The sequence below is a fragment of the Juglans regia genome, chromosome 10, assembly GCF_001411555.2.
Source record: "Juglans regia cultivar Chandler chromosome 10, Walnut 2.0, whole genome shotgun sequence".
Lineage (NCBI taxonomy): Eukaryota > Viridiplantae > Streptophyta > Magnoliopsida > Fagales > Juglandaceae > Juglans > Juglans regia.
In genome coordinates, this window is record NC_049910.1 from 1875212 (window position 1) to 1892048 (window position 16837).

The 16837-nt window shown below is 34.8% G+C and overlaps 2 protein-coding genes across 2 annotated transcripts; both read right to left on the minus strand.

The window, feature by feature from the left end:
* Positions 1 to 1565: 1565 nt before the first annotated feature.
* Positions 1566 to 5874, minus strand: LOC108997157 (alpha-dioxygenase 1-like). Its single transcript, XM_018973314.2, has 10 exons — positions 5748 to 5874; positions 5234 to 5497; positions 4513 to 4662; positions 4198 to 4331; positions 3443 to 3659; positions 3156 to 3301; positions 2738 to 2965; positions 2396 to 2598; positions 2011 to 2254; positions 1566 to 1791 (listed from the first exon to the last, which is right to left on the minus strand). Exons 1-10 carry the CDS (start codon positions 5868 to 5870, stop codon positions 1566 to 1568), a joined length of 1935 nt encoding a protein of 644 aa, XP_018828859.1. The 5' UTR covers positions 5871 to 5874.
* Positions 5875 to 12113: 6239 nt separating this feature from the next.
* LOC108997156 (alpha-dioxygenase 1-like) lies at positions 12114 to 16583 on the minus strand. Its single transcript, XM_018973313.2, has 10 exons — positions 16411 to 16583; positions 15914 to 16177; positions 15199 to 15348; positions 14862 to 14995; positions 14363 to 14579; positions 14014 to 14159; positions 13514 to 13741; positions 13159 to 13361; positions 12791 to 13034; positions 12114 to 12596 (listed from the first exon to the last, which is right to left on the minus strand). Exons 1-10 carry the CDS (start codon positions 16531 to 16533, stop codon positions 12371 to 12373), a joined length of 1935 nt encoding a protein of 644 aa, XP_018828858.1. The 5' UTR covers positions 16534 to 16583; the 3' UTR covers positions 12114 to 12370.
* Positions 16584 to 16837: the final 254 nt, after the last annotated feature.

A 16837-nucleotide genomic window follows, 5' to 3' on the forward strand; every position in this document is an offset into this window, starting at 1 on the left:
TGTTCAATCTGAAAAAATGAATATTCGATCCATCACTAGACCAGACCGAACTGAACCATTTGCATCCCTAGCAATAGGGAAGAACCCTCAAATAGGACGGGTGAATTTCTATTGAATTTACTTGAAATGGGCCCGGGCAGGTGCTAGGAAAAGATCCATCCGTTTTATAAGTAGCGACTTTTTCGTAGCTATAACGTGTGGATCCCATGACATCTCCATTTGTCCATCCTTACTAATAACGTAAAAAAAAGTTACTTATAATGTAATTATTTTACCCCCACGAAACCAGAACAACATTTCTTTTTCTCCCATTTCATCCTCTATCGCTTTTCCCTCTTTCTTCTTCTTCCCTCTTTAGCTCTTATGTTGGTCATGCCATTGACAAAGTTCCATATGGCTTTAATGGTGGTGTGAAATGTAAATCTGTTTAATGGATATTATATTGGAAATGAGATGACCTACCAGAGTGTGGTTCCTTGTTTTGGTGACTGTTTCGGGAGAATGGAGTGATGGGTTGACTGGTTGGTGAGGTTAGGAAGAGCTAACTAACCTTATTGAGAGGTTAGGAAGAGCTCATGGGAGAGCTTGGGCCAAATAGAAACTCATGTATCTGCTGCACCAAGTATCAATTTCATGGTCTTTTGCATTTGTTGTTGGGTTTTTTGCTTGAGTTTTATTATTTGGGTTTCCTATTTGAGTTTCTATGTAGTTGGAAATCTAATTTGTTTTTTTTTTTTTTATTATTTGTTGGGAGATTTTTTGTATTTGTTGGATATCTTTTGTTAGTTGCAAGATTTCCCTTCAAGAGTATTTTTATTTTGGATGTTTGGTAGTCTTTGGGAGTTGTCTCGGGCAATTTACAGAAATGACGAAAATCCACCGTTCGTTTGACGGATAGGGGCAAGACAGGGTTGATGCGGGGTCGGGATGCGGTCCCAAAAAGTGGTGGCCCCTAGGCCCGACGGCAGTGGGGAGGGCTGCTATCCCGTATAGGCTGGGTAACACCTAGTTCTAGCCCAAAAATGTGATTTAACTTTAAAGCAAACATCCAGATTATTTTTGCAAGAAAATATAAATAATCTTTTCAAATTATCACTACATGATTTGGAAGAGTCATGTTATTTTCCATCTTTTTAACTATCATACTGATCTCATAATTCCATGATATAGTTATAAATATTAAAAAAATTATAAAAAAATGTTGAATTATTTTTAATTAAGTTACAAATATTGAAAAACCTTAAAATATGAAAAAAAAGAAAAAACATAATTGTATTATATCAAGGCTTACATTTGAGAGATCAGAGAGAGAGATACAACTTAACCATGCAACAAGAATTATGTGTATTATTGTATTAAAACAAAGTTACGGTAAACATGCAACGACGACAATATATATTTTGCTTGAATTCTCTTATTAAGCATAAGAATTTATTAATTAACAGCATGCATGCAGGTTAAATTTTCACAGCTTTTGGTAACGAGAACATGATAAAGATATGATCATGAGATCATCTTACGGTCCAAATCCAAGCTAGTGATCAGCCATGCATATTAGTGATTGATTATTGGGGAACACGAAGATAGAGTGGGATTGGATTGTGAGATTCTGGAGGGGAATCCCACACTGTGAAGGCACTGGTAGAGTTCATCCATTTCTTTATCAATTCTGGATAATGACGCTCTATCACATCTTTAAGGCTCTCTGTCGTATTCACCCATTCAAGCCCCTTCTTTGTATATGTCTCTTCGTTGAAATTGCTTGTGAAGAACCTATCTGCTTCCAACCTCCTGCATCCATATTCCAACCCAACCCAAAGATAACACCATGCACGTTAATTGATTAGATACTTTGAAGCATATATATAGAAATATAATTTACCTTGAATTTAATTTACAATTGGAGTAAGCGAATCATTTTCCTTCATGTTTACAATGCATGCGCGAATGGCTGCGCTACTTCCTTTACGTATAATTAATAATGGAGTTATATATATTATGATTACGTACCTGGTTGCCATTAGTAAGAAGATTACAAAAGCTGTTTCACTAATGGCGAACCCTTTGATCTTCTTCTCTGCCATGAGGCCCACAAGCAAGTCGAGCTCTTCAACATCATCACCGTACACTTCTTCAAGCTCTCCAATCGCTTCCTCGTCATCCGTCAGATCTTCCCATTTCGAAATGGGTATCAACAGTAGGGCCCTACGAAACTCATTGTACCTTGCCACACTCCTCTCTCTGTCTCTATATACTGCAATATTAATATATATATAATTAAGTACCATAAGTACGTATACATGATGATCATGAGCTCCGATCAATAATATGTATGGCGGTAAATCATTTAGATGAATGTACGGTACGTTCATATTCGTTGATGCATGGTACGTACCTTCAAGAGATGGTAGGTCCACATGATCAGGCCTATCAAGGCCGTCCACGTCCTGTGGTATAACATCCCTGAGCCATGTGGGATAGTTCCAAAGTTCTAAAGCTCCGCAAGCTTGGTGGCCCATAGATACCATTTGCTTTGCAAACCCAATATCTGCCAAGGTCTTTTCTCCCTTGTGACCTATCAAATTTGCCATAGGGACCCTGAAAATTAATGAAACAACACATTTTAGGGCAAAATTACATGCATCTAGTACGTAGCTGCTAGCTATCACAATTCACATATAGTTTTCATGAAAATTGGTTAGGCTAATTTTGATTTTTTAAGATCAGAAGATCATACTTTTCAATCAATGGTGGAGATTTATTCGGCCCGGGTGTGACTGAGATGTCCCTAAGATCAAGATGATCAGGTAGGAGGGAATGCATCCGATAAACACTAACAAACTCCTCAGTCAATGAGTAAGGAACACCATGATTATTGGGTTTCTTTAGACCCACCAAACCTCCCAAAATGACTCCTCCAACGTGACCGAATGTGTCCTTGAATTTCTTTCCCAACAATCCATACCTGAAATTGATTTAATTTCCAAAATCACCACAAAATTAAAGATATATCAAAACAATCGTAGGCAAGAGGTTCATCATTAGCAATGCAACAGCTAGCTAGGGGAGATTATCAAGGGATGAACCTTAGTACTATATTTACTACAAGTACTTGTGTATATAATTTTTTTTGTCTGTAATGAAAGATTAATTACCAGTTGGCGCGCATCGCTGCACGCAACGTATTGGTTTTGAGGAGCTCCACGGTCCAATCTATGGTGTGGACCTTGGCAATCACTGCTGATGTCACTAGCCTTGCACGATGATATAATTCTTCATCATCCAAGTCTCGATATTCCTTCTAAAAAAACCATATATATACATATGAAAGTCATGAATAAGTTTTGAGCTAGCTAGCTAATTGAGAGTCATAGGAAATTAAAGTTTGTGTGTATATATATATATATGTATGTATATAAAGCAGCATGTAATGAATTATAACCTTGAGAGTGTCGCAGACTGCATTGTGTTCTTTAACGAAGAGAGCTTGCAAAGTGGAAATGCCAGCCCAACCATTACGAACGTCTCCTGAGACAGGAGTGCCATCTTGATCATGGAGAAGAAGATCAGTATTGGAGTCTATTTTGAGCTTCCCATCTTTGAAAGTTCTCACTTTTTGCAACCTTTCCGCGTTGCTTCCATATATGGCACTACCATCCCTATTAGATTTTACATTTTTTTTGTCAAAGAAAACAAATCCATCATCTCCCCTAACATATATACATATATATGGCACTGCGTAGTACTATATTATATCGTCATTCATCTTGTACGTGTTTGCCTTTGGAGGTATCTTTAAAACAGGGAGCTGAAAATTACAGCTTCCGGCAATTCATGAGATCAATATTTCTAATTATTTGACCGAATTTGACGGTCTAATATAGAAAAATATAGACATGACAATATTAAATGTTGATCACGTGTGCATTTACCTTACTCGAAAAATCTTATACGAATAATAATATTAATTAAACGTTGTAATGTCCGCACATAATCATGTGTCTATCAGCTTTCTCGAGAATTACTTAAAGATGACCTTTTGCAAAGGATTTATATTTGGGCAGATACTGCTTGTATTTTGCCAAAGAGATCAGAAACTGCTTTCAATTTGTTATAGAAAACCTTAATTTGATTTTTCGTTTGATTTTGGAAGTTGGCACACCCTATGGATTGCACATATCTGTACTAGTTTCTTACCACCATGGTGTACGAATGTTCAGTGCACCCTCCTTTATCTCGTAAAAGTCAGTTGGAACCTCCTTTGTCTTGTAGAACTTGAAAGACTTGAGGGGGCACTGGTTCGCAACTTCTCTGGGTGCAGTCAACTCAATCTGCAATAATTTTGGCCAAAACATAGAACATGCACACATTCAGGCAGAATACACACGACACACACACACAGATCATAAAGGAAAAGTACTGTTTTAAGCTTTGTCAAATTTGCCAATTAAGAAGTACTTCAAGATAACAAATTCTTCTTAGTTAAATAGTTGTGTTTAATATAAACCAGACCTGCTTGGTATCCTCCAAATGATCAATCCAGTCATGTATCATAAACTGAATCCAAGAGGCTGCTATCATGTTGAATTGCTTTCCTGTGTCTGTGAATTTTCTCCGCGCAAGTAGCTTTGTGGCCACCACCATTGGATCTGGTTTCATTAGCTGCATATTGCCAAGACCAGATTGTTATTGGAATTGAAAATACTAGAAACAAGGAGTAGATCGAACAATCAGTACTCTGGATTAAAAAAAAAAAAAAAAGGAAGAAGAAGAAGAAGCTAGCACATCGTTAATCTATGCGTAACGCTTAAATTAATTCTTTTAATAAATTCAGCGACTATGAATTTCTTATATATATATGGTGCATGTAAACTATTTGTAATGCTTCTTTAAGCATCTAAATACAGTGAATGTGAATTTCTTTTATAGTTATTTTCGTAACATCTCGAATTTATCACTTACATAATATATATCAATAATCATGTTATGATGACAGACAACTAATTAATCAATTATTTTATTTATATATGATTGACATGATTAGCATGTTAGTAGTAGTTCTAGTTCAACAATAATATAATTAAGTGGTGGTCGAAGAAATGCTAATTAATTAGAGTGTTACCACGAATAATTAATATATATATATATATATCGATCTTTATTTAGTTATATGATGTATGAACAAATATCATATTCTCCTAATTAATAATATTGGAGTAGTACTTATATATACCTTCTTTTTTTGATCGACCGGGAGAACATTTCTGCCAAAGAAAGTTCCTTCACTGCCTGCACCTTCATTGAAGGGATCGTTGTATTTTCCATCAGCTGTCCTGTACGGATAATCCATGGGGTTGAACCGAACGCCGACGGGAGATCTTCCAACGTTGAACAAGTTGTACTCCTGGTGAAGGCGCCGTCGAATAGCCAGATAGATAAGACCTAAGAAGACCGGTAACCGATGCCATATGCCCAACTTATCGATGAAGTGAATAATCTGCAAGAACACAAATGAAAGACAAGTACTACTACGTTAAAACAGTATATATCACACTAGGCACTGCAAATTTCTTGCGTAGTTTTGTCGGAAACTAATTAAATCATGTAATAATCGGAAGTATTAATGCAGAAACATTTGAAGTTTTGAACATGGCATATTGCAGTAGATATATAGCATGCATCAGCTAGGCCAGCTGGTAGCTAGCTAGGTATATATAGCATGATATATGGTTAAGGTGGGATTTTACGAGGAAGAGAAGACGGTCAACGAGAGTCATCTTAGCAACAGTTTCATGGAAGTCATTGTGGATAAGGCGATGGAAAGGTTCAGTTATGAGAGCTCTGATCGATGCCATTATTGCAGACAACATAACCAGTTTCTAATTGCTCACAAGCTTTTTAAATCTTTGACATCAGAACCCTAGCTTCATATATATATAATAACAAGCGAATGTGAAACCAGACATGATGTTTCATGTGGACGACGGAAATAACGACGAAAGCAAGTCGATCGGCATCACCCACCTCACAAGATGCCATCCGGCGGCCATAATAAAAAAAAGGGTAAACTGCTGCTGATCATGAGATAATTTTATTTTAACTTTTTTCAACACCTTCTTCGAAGATAAGGATATTGAAACTGCATCATGCAGATTTCGAACATTTCAAGAACAAAATTTTAAAAATATATGCTGACCAGAAATAAATTATAACTTATTTTTATATTTATTTTTTAATTATTATTTGATGCAACGTCTAATTACTGGACAAAACAGATGTCAGCTCGCATCGTCGGTGAGAAGTGGCTTGATAGAGAGAGGGAACGAAATGAGAGAGGTAGAAAAATAAAATTTTTTATGCATCCGATTACGCTGGATTCCCCCAGTCGGTTGCGAGTAAGTATTTCCTCGAATATATTGATCTTTGTGATAATGATCTCGACAATGAATGAATGTACGTAGGCCTAGCTTCTTTAAATCACCACGTTATGCCAAAATAAAGCCAGCACACAAATATATACCAACTCCTTTAATTAATCTCTCATATATATATATAATTAATTGGGTTCTACCATTAATCAAAAAGAACTTTCAAAAAGCAGTACTTAATTGGTCTCGTTCAATGCGCTCCGAACATGCAAGCATGTAAGAAAAGTTGGGTAATGTACCTCTGCTAGTATATGTATAATATTGCAGTAGTAGTACTACTTGGCCACAAGAGTGGTTGAAGCAAATTAATATATTTAATATTATAGATAATGGACTAATTATAGCTTTCGTTTTGTTATCTTGTTTTTATATATGTCTTTCAAAAATAAAATAATATTATTTTTTTTTGACATTTTGTGGCTGCGCTAAGATATATATATATATATATATATATATATATATAGCTACCAGCTTTAATTAACATGCATGTAGCTCATGCTTATTAATTAAAGTTACTAAATTAATAGATCAAAGTAATGTTTGGATCAGAGCTGGTAGATTAATATCAGCAAGATCATGATAAGTAGTGTCTTAATTAACAAAGCTAGCTAGCTCGATCTTGTACGTACCCTTGCTTAATTTTAAAAACAAAAGCTAAAAATAAAAATAACTTAATTGGCACTCTGTTGCATGAATATCTCCTACTTTAGGGAAAAAAAGAAAAAGAAAAAAGATAACGTACGTACATGTCAAATTTACACATTTAATGATCTAATTATTACTAAGAAGATTTAATCACTAGTGCAGTACTATATATACAATTAATTGAGGCCCAGCATATCTCCAATTAATATATCAGCCAGTCAATATGCATGCGATCGAACATGGTAATTTATATTTTAATTTGTTGAAATATTGATGCTTGTTCAATTAGTAAATTAAGCATATCTGCCTATACTTAAAAGAGCATATAACGGTTATTGTTCATTACTGTTCATCGTGAACAGTAAATCTAAATCAGCCGCTTTGTTTTTTTTTTCATATCTTATTACTGTTCATCGACAGTAATGAACAGTATTTTTTTTTATTTTTAAAATCCGTATGAATGCCAATGTGTAATGTAATATCGCAATTGTGCGTTGGAAATGAGAGAGAAGAAGAAAGAAAAAGCGGAAAAAATATTAATTTTTGAGTTTTAAATGATCAATAAATAAACTATTTTTTTTTCTCTCTTCGCATGTTTTTTTCGCATATCCTATTACTGTTTATTATATCATACACTAAAAATCAACTTTGATTTATAAAATACTAATTTTTTATCATTAAATAAATGATGAAATTTTACTGTATATTTTTAAGAGAAAAAAACTATCTAATTAATTTGAATTTTTAATATAATTTAAATTTCATAATAAATGATGAACATAAATAAATAATAATTTTATTCTTATATATTAGACTATTTTAATATTTGAAATTACACTTTATTTTTTTCTTCAATTTGACAGATGTGGCAAACGTGCTTTTTTTTATCAATTAGAAAATATTACGCCATACAGGATTTTACACAAGTACCACTAATTTCAAAATAACCAAGCCATTTATAAAATACTAATATTTCATCATTAAATAAATAATGAAATTTTGTTAAATATTTTTAAAAAATTATAACTATATAAATAATTAGAGTTTTAACATAATTTAAATATGATAATATTCTTAATTAACTAGAGAGAACTGCTACAACTAATAAAAAAGTAACCTGAAAATATGTCATGAATGTGTATTTCATTTTTTTATTTTTCTTTTCTTTTTTTCATGTAACAAAATTATTGAGTTCGAGGAAGAGATTAATAGATTCTTAGGTTTTCAGAAACTTTTATATATTTTTTAAAATATTTTTTAAATATAAAATATTTTTTAATTTGTTAATCTAATCATTACAATTTTCTTAAATATAAATTTTTTAAATTTTAAAACAAAAACTACATTAAAAAATTATATTTCAATAATATTTTAACTTTTAAAATATTTTTGTTTTAACTTTTTGCCTCTCATTTTCTAAAATCAAATAAAATATCTTAATCCAAATAATTTTATATATTATTATTCACAAACCATATCACTACTATTAATACATCGATCCAAATCATATCTAAAGATATGATGTCTATGTGTATTTTTTTTTAAGGACGAGACTGCTGCTGGTACATTAAAATTTTTAAGATTTAAATCCAACCCTTCATTTTACCACTTCTCATTTTTTTTCTTCTGTTGGATTGCTTTGATTTATGCAGTGAAGTACTATCACTATCACAAAAATTCTCCACATCTCTTTTCACTTGTAACGTTTTTTTTTTAATCCAAAATATATTTATATTTTACAAAATAAGTTATTTTTCAACGGGGCAAATGTGCATCGCACATTGCCCAACCGCTAGTATATATATATATATATATATATATATATATATCTTTTAATAAAGAGTTGTTGAATAGCAAGAGTACCATTTTTATATGGTTGTCGTCGTTGTTGAATAGCACGTGAAAGTGATCATGATCGATCTTTTAATAAAGAGTTGTTGAATAGCAAGAGTACCATTTTTATATGGTTGTCGTCGTTGTTGAATAGCACGTGAAAGTGATCATGATCGATCTCGATTATATATATCCTTAATTTTTTTTTAATAGATATTACGTTAGCAAAGCACATCAAAGACGACCCGGACCAGAGAAACTATTACACAATACACATGAAGCCCGAATTTAAGCTGCCAAAGCCTACAATCAAACTGCAAAAGCCCAAAGTCAAGCTGCAAGTCGTCTACCTCTCACAGCCGCTGCAAGTCACTTAGCTACAACACATAGAAATGGAAAAGGATGACTTACTACTATTATTTAGATTCCATTTGTATATTTACTTATTATTTTTCCATTGTCCTTAGTAAATATTTTCTTTAATGAACTGTATTCTATTTTAGGTAGATTCATTTTGTTTGATGTCAGGATGAACATGTATATGAGGCCCCTTCTTGTACCTTTCATTATTCCAATTTCGAGAATGCACAATACAGAATTTTCAGCCCTTTCATGCATCATGCTCTCTACACTTTAGTGCTCTTTTCCTTCTTATTTTGTTCCTTACATGGTATCCAAAGCCAGAGAGCCACCATCCATGGAAGACCCGCTAGAAAATTCTGTCGATTCTTCCTCCACCCACTCCGATTCTTCCTCAATTCATACAAACCTAAACACAAACACCTTTCGTGCCAACAATATGGCCCGTTATCTGAATCTTAGTGACACCGGCAACCCATTTCATCTTGACAATGGCGAAAACCCTACCGTCATCCTCACCACTGACTTGCTCACCACCGATAACTACGCCACTTGGTCATGAGCCATGCGTCACGCCCTTCGTGCCAAGAATAAACTAAGTTTTATCACCAGTGACATTCCACAACCCACTGACACAGCAGACCTTCTTCTTGAACTCTGGGAACGCTGCAACAACATGGTGGTGTTGTGGATTCAGAATTCCATTAGCTCCCCCATCAAATCCAGTGTCATATTTGTTGATGATGCCCGAGACATATGGCTTGATTTCCAGGATCGCTTCTCTTAACAGAATGGGCCATGCATTTTCCAGCTCAAGAAGACCCTTGCCAGCCTTCTCCAAGATAACAACTATGTAGGTGTTTACTCAAAACACTCTGAGATGATATTTCCATTTATGACCCAATTCTTGTTTGCAACTGTGAAACTATGAAAATTCTTTTGGATCGTTATCAACGTGACTGCGTTTTTCAATTCTTAATGGATTTGCATAATACTTACTCCAATGTTCGTGATCAAATCATGCTTTTAGATCTCATACCTTCCGTTACTAAGGTTTTCTCACTTATACAACAACAAGAACGACGACATCAACTTATTCACCATGCCCCATCAACTTCAAGAAGGCAGCATCATCACTTATTATGTTCATTCTCAATCTCAACTGGCCGATATTTTCACAAAAGCACTACCTACCTATCTTCTACATTCACATTTATCCAAGATGAGAATAGTAAATCTATAATCTCCATCTTGTGGGGAGCTATTACACAATACACATGAAGCCCAAAGTTAAGCTGCCAAAGTCCACAATCAAACTACAAAAGCCCAAAGTCAAGCTATAAGTCGTCTACCTCTCACAGCCACTGCAAGTCACTTAGCTACAACACATAGTAGTGGAAAAGGATGACTTACTATTATTTAGATTCATCTGTATATTTACTTATTATTTTTCCATTGTCCTTAATAAATATTTTCCTTAATGAGTTGTATTCTATTTTAGGAAGATTCATTCTATTAGGATGTCAGAACTGACGTGTATATGAGGCCTCTTCTTGTACCTTTTCCCGATTTCGAGAATGCACAGTACATAATTTTCAACCCTTTCTGCATCATGCTCTCTGCACCTTAGTGCTTTACAAAAACAGCAAAAAATTGTACGTACATTATTCCATGAAATTGCTATATAATATCTACAATCTCATTTTAAAATTAAATCCTATTTTTCAACGCACTTGCAGATGTTTTCCTTTACAACATGATCATCACTAGCTAATTAACGTCTCTTTCTCCAACAAAAATGAAGAGAGATTTCTTGTACAATATTAATAAATATACATATATATATATATACCAGTAGTACTTCAGCTACAACTGATAAATATAAATAAATACTATATTAATAGTTATATATAGCAAAGTTATAATATTTTTCTTAGAGTACTTTTACATTCACGAAATAGATTGGATAAAGATTTAGAGAATGATGAGATGCACAATAGTTGCATGTGAAAACTTGATAGTTAAACTATAGAGAAATACTCTAGTCACAAAGTGATTACACAAAAGTAATCCTATAAATTGACATGGCTTAATGTGATTCGTCAAATTGTAAAGTTACTTTTATTATAAAGTAGATCTAACGGATAAGATGAAGCCACATCAGTTTGTAAGATTGTTTTTATGTAATTTATTTGTGGATGTAGCAGTCTTCTAAACTATATATAAATAAAAATATTTAAATAAAGCAATATATATATATATATAGAGAGAGAGAGAGAGAGAGAGAGAGAATCATGAGTGCATATATACCTGAAAATAGAAAAAGAAATTGAAAGAAAAAGATAGAGTTAGTCTACGACATACAGTGATCCCTAAATGAGGACTGTTCATGCAAGTCCATACAGTTATGTTTAAAAATAAAATAAAATTATAATAATATTTTTTTTTAAATGATATTTTTTTTTCTTTTATCCACATTCATCAATGAGACTGCACATGCAGCTCAGTGAGCTCACCACTCAGGAATGCAAATAGAATATCTCAAAAAGATATTATTGAAGCTAAAATATAGCTAAACTTTCATTAATTAGGCCAAGCCTTGTTGATCTATGTAGCTAGTGTTCTTTTAATAATATTGGATATTTATATGTTTTCGGGTATAGCTAGCTTTCGTATTGCATTTGCACGTTAAGCGAAAATCAATGATATATAAAATGGCTGCAAATAAAATTCTCCTCTCCGTTTTATTCTGATGAATTAGTACGTAGATATTATATATATACACACAAGCACATGGGCTACTTTCCTTGAAGAATTGTTCATTTTTCATCCACACAGAGAGAGAGCTACAAGAATTACAAGTACTACTATATTAAAATTACAAAGTTGTAGTAAATTAATAGTGCAACATTAATAATGACAAATAGCTTGATCTCCCTTATTAAGAACGAACAACGAGATGATCATGGCCAATAAATTTATAAAGCTGGTAGTGCATGGGCGCTTATTGACGCAATATATATATATAGTATGTTACACATATTTTCACCTAAGCTAGAACCTGATGCAGGTATTCCAAAACCCAAGCACTGACTAGTCATGAATTATTGGGGAACACGCAAATAGATTGGGATTGGATTGTGAGATTCTGGAGGTGAATCCCAGACCGTGAAAGCACTCGTAGAGTTCATCCATTTCTTTATCAATTCTGGATAATGACGCTCTAACACATCTTTGAGGCTCTCTGTTGTATTCACCCATTCAAATCCCTTCTTCGTGTACGTCTCCTCATTAAAATTGCTTGTGAAGAACCTATCCGCTTCCAGCCTCCTGCATCCATTCATTCCCATATATTAACCCAATTAACGTACATTCAAAGTTAGATATATTAATGCAAAATTCATTTTCATCATGTAATTAGGACGCAAAGATCTAGTCTCAATGATATGAAACAATATGCAGCATGCATGGCTGTGCTAGCTAGCTGCTTCCTTTACGTATTAACAATGGATTTATTTTATTACCTGCTTGCCATTAGTAAGAAGATTACAAAAGCTGTCTCGCTAATGGCGAACCCTGTGATCTTCTTCTCTGCCATGAGGCCCACAAGCAAGTCAAGCTCTTCAACATCATCACCGTACACTTCTTCAAGATCTCGAATTGCTTCCTCATCATCCGTCAGATCTTCCCATTTCGAAATGGGTATTAACAGTAAGGTCCTACGAAACTCATTATACCTTGCTACACTCCTCTCCCTGTCCCTATAAACTGCATTGATATATACGAACCAGAACATATACATCAGCTCCGACAAATAATATGTATGCGCGCTAGCTGGTAAATAAATCATCAATTAGATGAATGGTTGATATATATTAGTTAATGTTGCTACCTTCAAGAGCTGGGAGGTCCACATGATCAGGCCTATCATGGCCATCCACGTCATGTGGTATGACATCCCTGAGCCATGTGGGATAGTTCCAAAGTTCTAGAGCCCCGCAAGCTTGGTGGCCCATTGACACCATTTGCTTTGCAAACCCAATATTTGCCAAGGTCTTTTCTCCCTTGTGACCTATCAAATTTGCCATAGGCACCCTAGAAAGGAAACAACACATGATTTTAGGGCAAATTTACATATATGCATATTGCTATATAGCTAGCTATATTTCACAAAGTAGTTTAATTTCATGAAAATTGTTTGGGCTACTTTTGATGCTTGGGTGAGTGAATTTAAGAGAATGTCATACTTTTCCATCAATGGTGGAGATTTGTTCGGCCCGGGCGAGGCCGAGATGTCCCTAAGGTCAAGATGATCTGGTAGGAGGCCATGCATCCGATAAACACTAACAAACTCCTCGGTCAATGAGTAAGGGACCCCATGGTTATTGGGTTTCTTTAGACCCACCAGACCTCCCAAGACGACTCCTCCAACGTGACCAAATGTGTCCTTGAATTTCTTTCCCAACAATCCATACCTGAATCACAAAAGTTAATTATAATTAAAACAAACGAAACCTTTCGATCGGAATCATTTTCTAAAACAATATTATGAAATCTTTATTTTATTCATTACATTTCTATACTAAATTTGGAGTATTTGTATATAAGTTTTGGTCTTAAAAATAAATCAAAATTATATTAAGCCCCCCTTTTGCTTTAGATATATATTCATCATACCATCATGTATAATATTGTGTAAAGACTGAGAATTAGGTGGTGATGAACCTCAGTAATTATATATAATTACCAGTTGGCGCGCATCCCTGCACGTAACGTATCAGTTTTGAGGAGCTCCACAGTCCAATCTATGGTGTGGACCTTAGCAATCACTGCCGATGTGACTAGCCTTGCACGATGATATAATTCTTCATCATCCATGTCTCGATATTCCTTCTAAAAAAATCATGATGAAAGTTAATAAATCTTGAGCTAACTGATCAGAGTACGTATAACTCACGTACGAACAGGAAAAGTAGTGATTAATATATATGATCACTTGCTTTGGCTGATCATCATCGGCCAGTACGCACGTACCCAAAACAAGTAATTATTGAGAGCGTTGCAGCTAGCTAGCATGCGTGCACTAGCTAAATTACCTTGAGAGTGTCGCAGACTGCATTGTGTTCTTTAATGAAGAGGGCTTGCAACGTGGAAAGGCCTGCCCAACCATTACGAACGTCTCCTGAGACCGGAGTGCCATCTTGATCATGGAGAAGAAGATCAGTATTCGAGTCTATTTTGAGCTTCCCATCTTTGAAAGTTCTCACTTTTTGCAACCTTTCTGCGTTGCTTCCATATATGGCGCTACCATCCCTAATATATTTCATAATTGTTTTAAAAAAGAGAAAACAAATCCATGCATCATCTCCGGTACTCCCTAATACTCATGATCACCATTTAAATAACAGGATTTCGGCTTGCATTTAAATTTGGCCAAAGAGAGAAAATGCTTTCAATTTTTTTATTATATATATGAGACCTAAAAATGTACGTACTAAGACTTGCTAGGCTCTTCGATTTATAAATCATTTTAGTCTGGAACCTGGAACAGTTATACCCTGGAATAACATTGCAAATTTGTACTAATTTTCTTACCACCATGGTGTACGAATGTTCAGGCCACCCTCCTTGATCTCGTAAAAGCCGGTTGGAACCTCCTTTGTCTTGTAAAACTTGAAAGACTTGAGAGGGCACTGGCTCGCTACTTCTTTTGGTGCAGTCAGCTCAATCTATATACGAAAATTTGCACACATTTAGGAAGAATATATATACATAATGACACGTAAAACATAAAGGAAAACTATTAAAGCTTTGTTAAACTTTCCAAGAAGTCCAGGATAAAAAAAATCGATCGTACGTTCTTAATTTATAAATATTATATGTGTGTGTGTGTGTGTGTGTGTGTGTGTGTTGATATAAATAAGATTCAGACCTGCTTGGTATCCTCCAAATGATCAATCCAATCGTGTATCATAAATTGAATCCAAGAGGCTGCTATCATGTTGAATTGCTTTCCCGTGTCTGTGAATTTTCTCCGCGCAAGCAGCTTTGTGGCCACCACCATTGGATCTGGTTTCATTAGCTGCATATTCATGTCAAGACGGCCAGATTGTTATTGGAATTTAAAATACTAGAAATTAACAAGGACTAGATCAATGATCGATTGTTCCAATTATTCCAAAATCGACTTAGACAAATTCGATCTCTAAATATATCCAAAACATGACTGAACTGAACGATTACGCACGCCCCTATATACCCCCTCATCCATAATAACTATTCACATCCTCGTGTTCCTTCTAAACAACTACTCCAGTCTCACTTGAGCATCAGATTTAGGTTGTCTTTTGTTTTTTCTAAGTATTGGGAAGCTCGATCTACCAAGATCTCTAGGTGTCCAACTTACCGGCCTTCACTTTAATTTCAAGATAAAATTATGCATGGCGACCACTTTAATTGGGACCAGTACCTAGCTACCTTAATTTGGGACTGGACCACTCATTCGATACAATTTTTTTATTTGTGTTTTATTTGAAATAATTGTCAGAAATTCCTTTCCTAATTTCTTCATGTGTTTTCTGTTTTTATTACTTGGTAATAAAATTATTTTGCCCATTAAAAGAAAACAGTACTAGTAGTAGTACTACCTTCTTCTTTTGATCGACGGGGAGAATATTTCTGCCAAAGAAAGTTCCTTCACTACCTGCACCTTCATTGAAGGGATCGTTGTATTTCCCATCAGCTGTCCTGTACGGATAATCCATGGGGTTGAACCGAACGCCAACCGTAGATCTTCCAACGTTGAACAAGTTGTACGACTCATGAAGGTGCCGGCGAATTCCCAGATAGAAGAGACCTAAGAATACCGGTAACCGATGCCATATGCCCAACTTGTCAATGAAGTGAACAATCTGCATGAACATGACATGAAACACATGAAGTACGTGTACGTACTACGTCAAAACAAACATAATTTATATCCCACTATAAGATCAGTGCGTGTTTTTCGAGTCTTTTTAGAAACTAAATCATGTATTAATGATCATCATCGTAAAGCTAGCTAGCAGATCAAGCAATATTTGAACATATATAGCTGCAGGTATTTAGGTTTAACATGATAAGGTCATGATGAGGTTTTACGTACGAGGAAGAGAAGACGGTCTATGAGAGTCATCTTAGCGACAGCTTCATGGAAATCTCTGTGGATGAACAGATGGAAAAATTCGGTTATGAGAGCTCTAATCGACGCCATTATTGCAGAAAACATAACCACTACTACTTTCTTGCTCACGACTTTTTCGTTCTTTATTAATATCACAAGGTACCTTTTACTTGATGTATGTTTGTCATGTATTTATGGTACGCAGAAGGCCGTCGGGTGTGGGGACGGCCAATATCGTACGTATGTGAAAGCAGACACGTTTCATTGTTTCACGTGGACGACCGATAGAAACTACGACCAAGGCCAAGTCCGAATTAGACACCCACAATATCTACCTGCCTCCATTAAAAGGATGTCCAACTGCTGAAATACTTTTATTTGGTCCTTTTCCACATGACGATCTTCGATC

What these genes read in the sequence shown, in the direction of transcription:
- LOC108997156 (XM_018973313.2), bottom strand. Translation starts at nt 16,533, where the DNA reads ATGTTTTCTGCAATAATGGCGTCGATTAGAGCTCTCATAACCGAATTT. An exon ending in AACATTCGTACACCATGGTG is followed by an intron (nt 14,580 to 14,861) that starts GTAAGAAAATTA and finishes GAAATATATTAG; the next exon opens with GGATGGTAGCGCCATATATG. An exon ending in TCTCCACCATTGATGGAAAA is followed by an intron (nt 13,362 to 13,513) that starts GTATGACATTCT and finishes TTTCCTTTCTAG; the next exon opens with GGTGCCTATGGCAAATTTGA.
- LOC108997157 (XM_018973314.2), bottom strand. Translation starts at nt 5,870, where the DNA reads ATGTTGTCTGCAATAATGGCATCGATCAGAGCTCTCATAACTGAACCT. An exon ending in AACATTCGTACACCATGGTG is followed by an intron (nt 3,660 to 4,197) that starts GTAAGAAACTAG and finishes AAAATCTAATAG; the next exon opens with GGATGGTAGTGCCATATATG. An exon ending in GGACCTACCATCTCTTGAAG is followed by an intron (nt 2,255 to 2,395) that starts GTACGTACCATG and finishes TTAATATTGCAG; the next exon opens with TATATAGAGACAGAGAGAGG.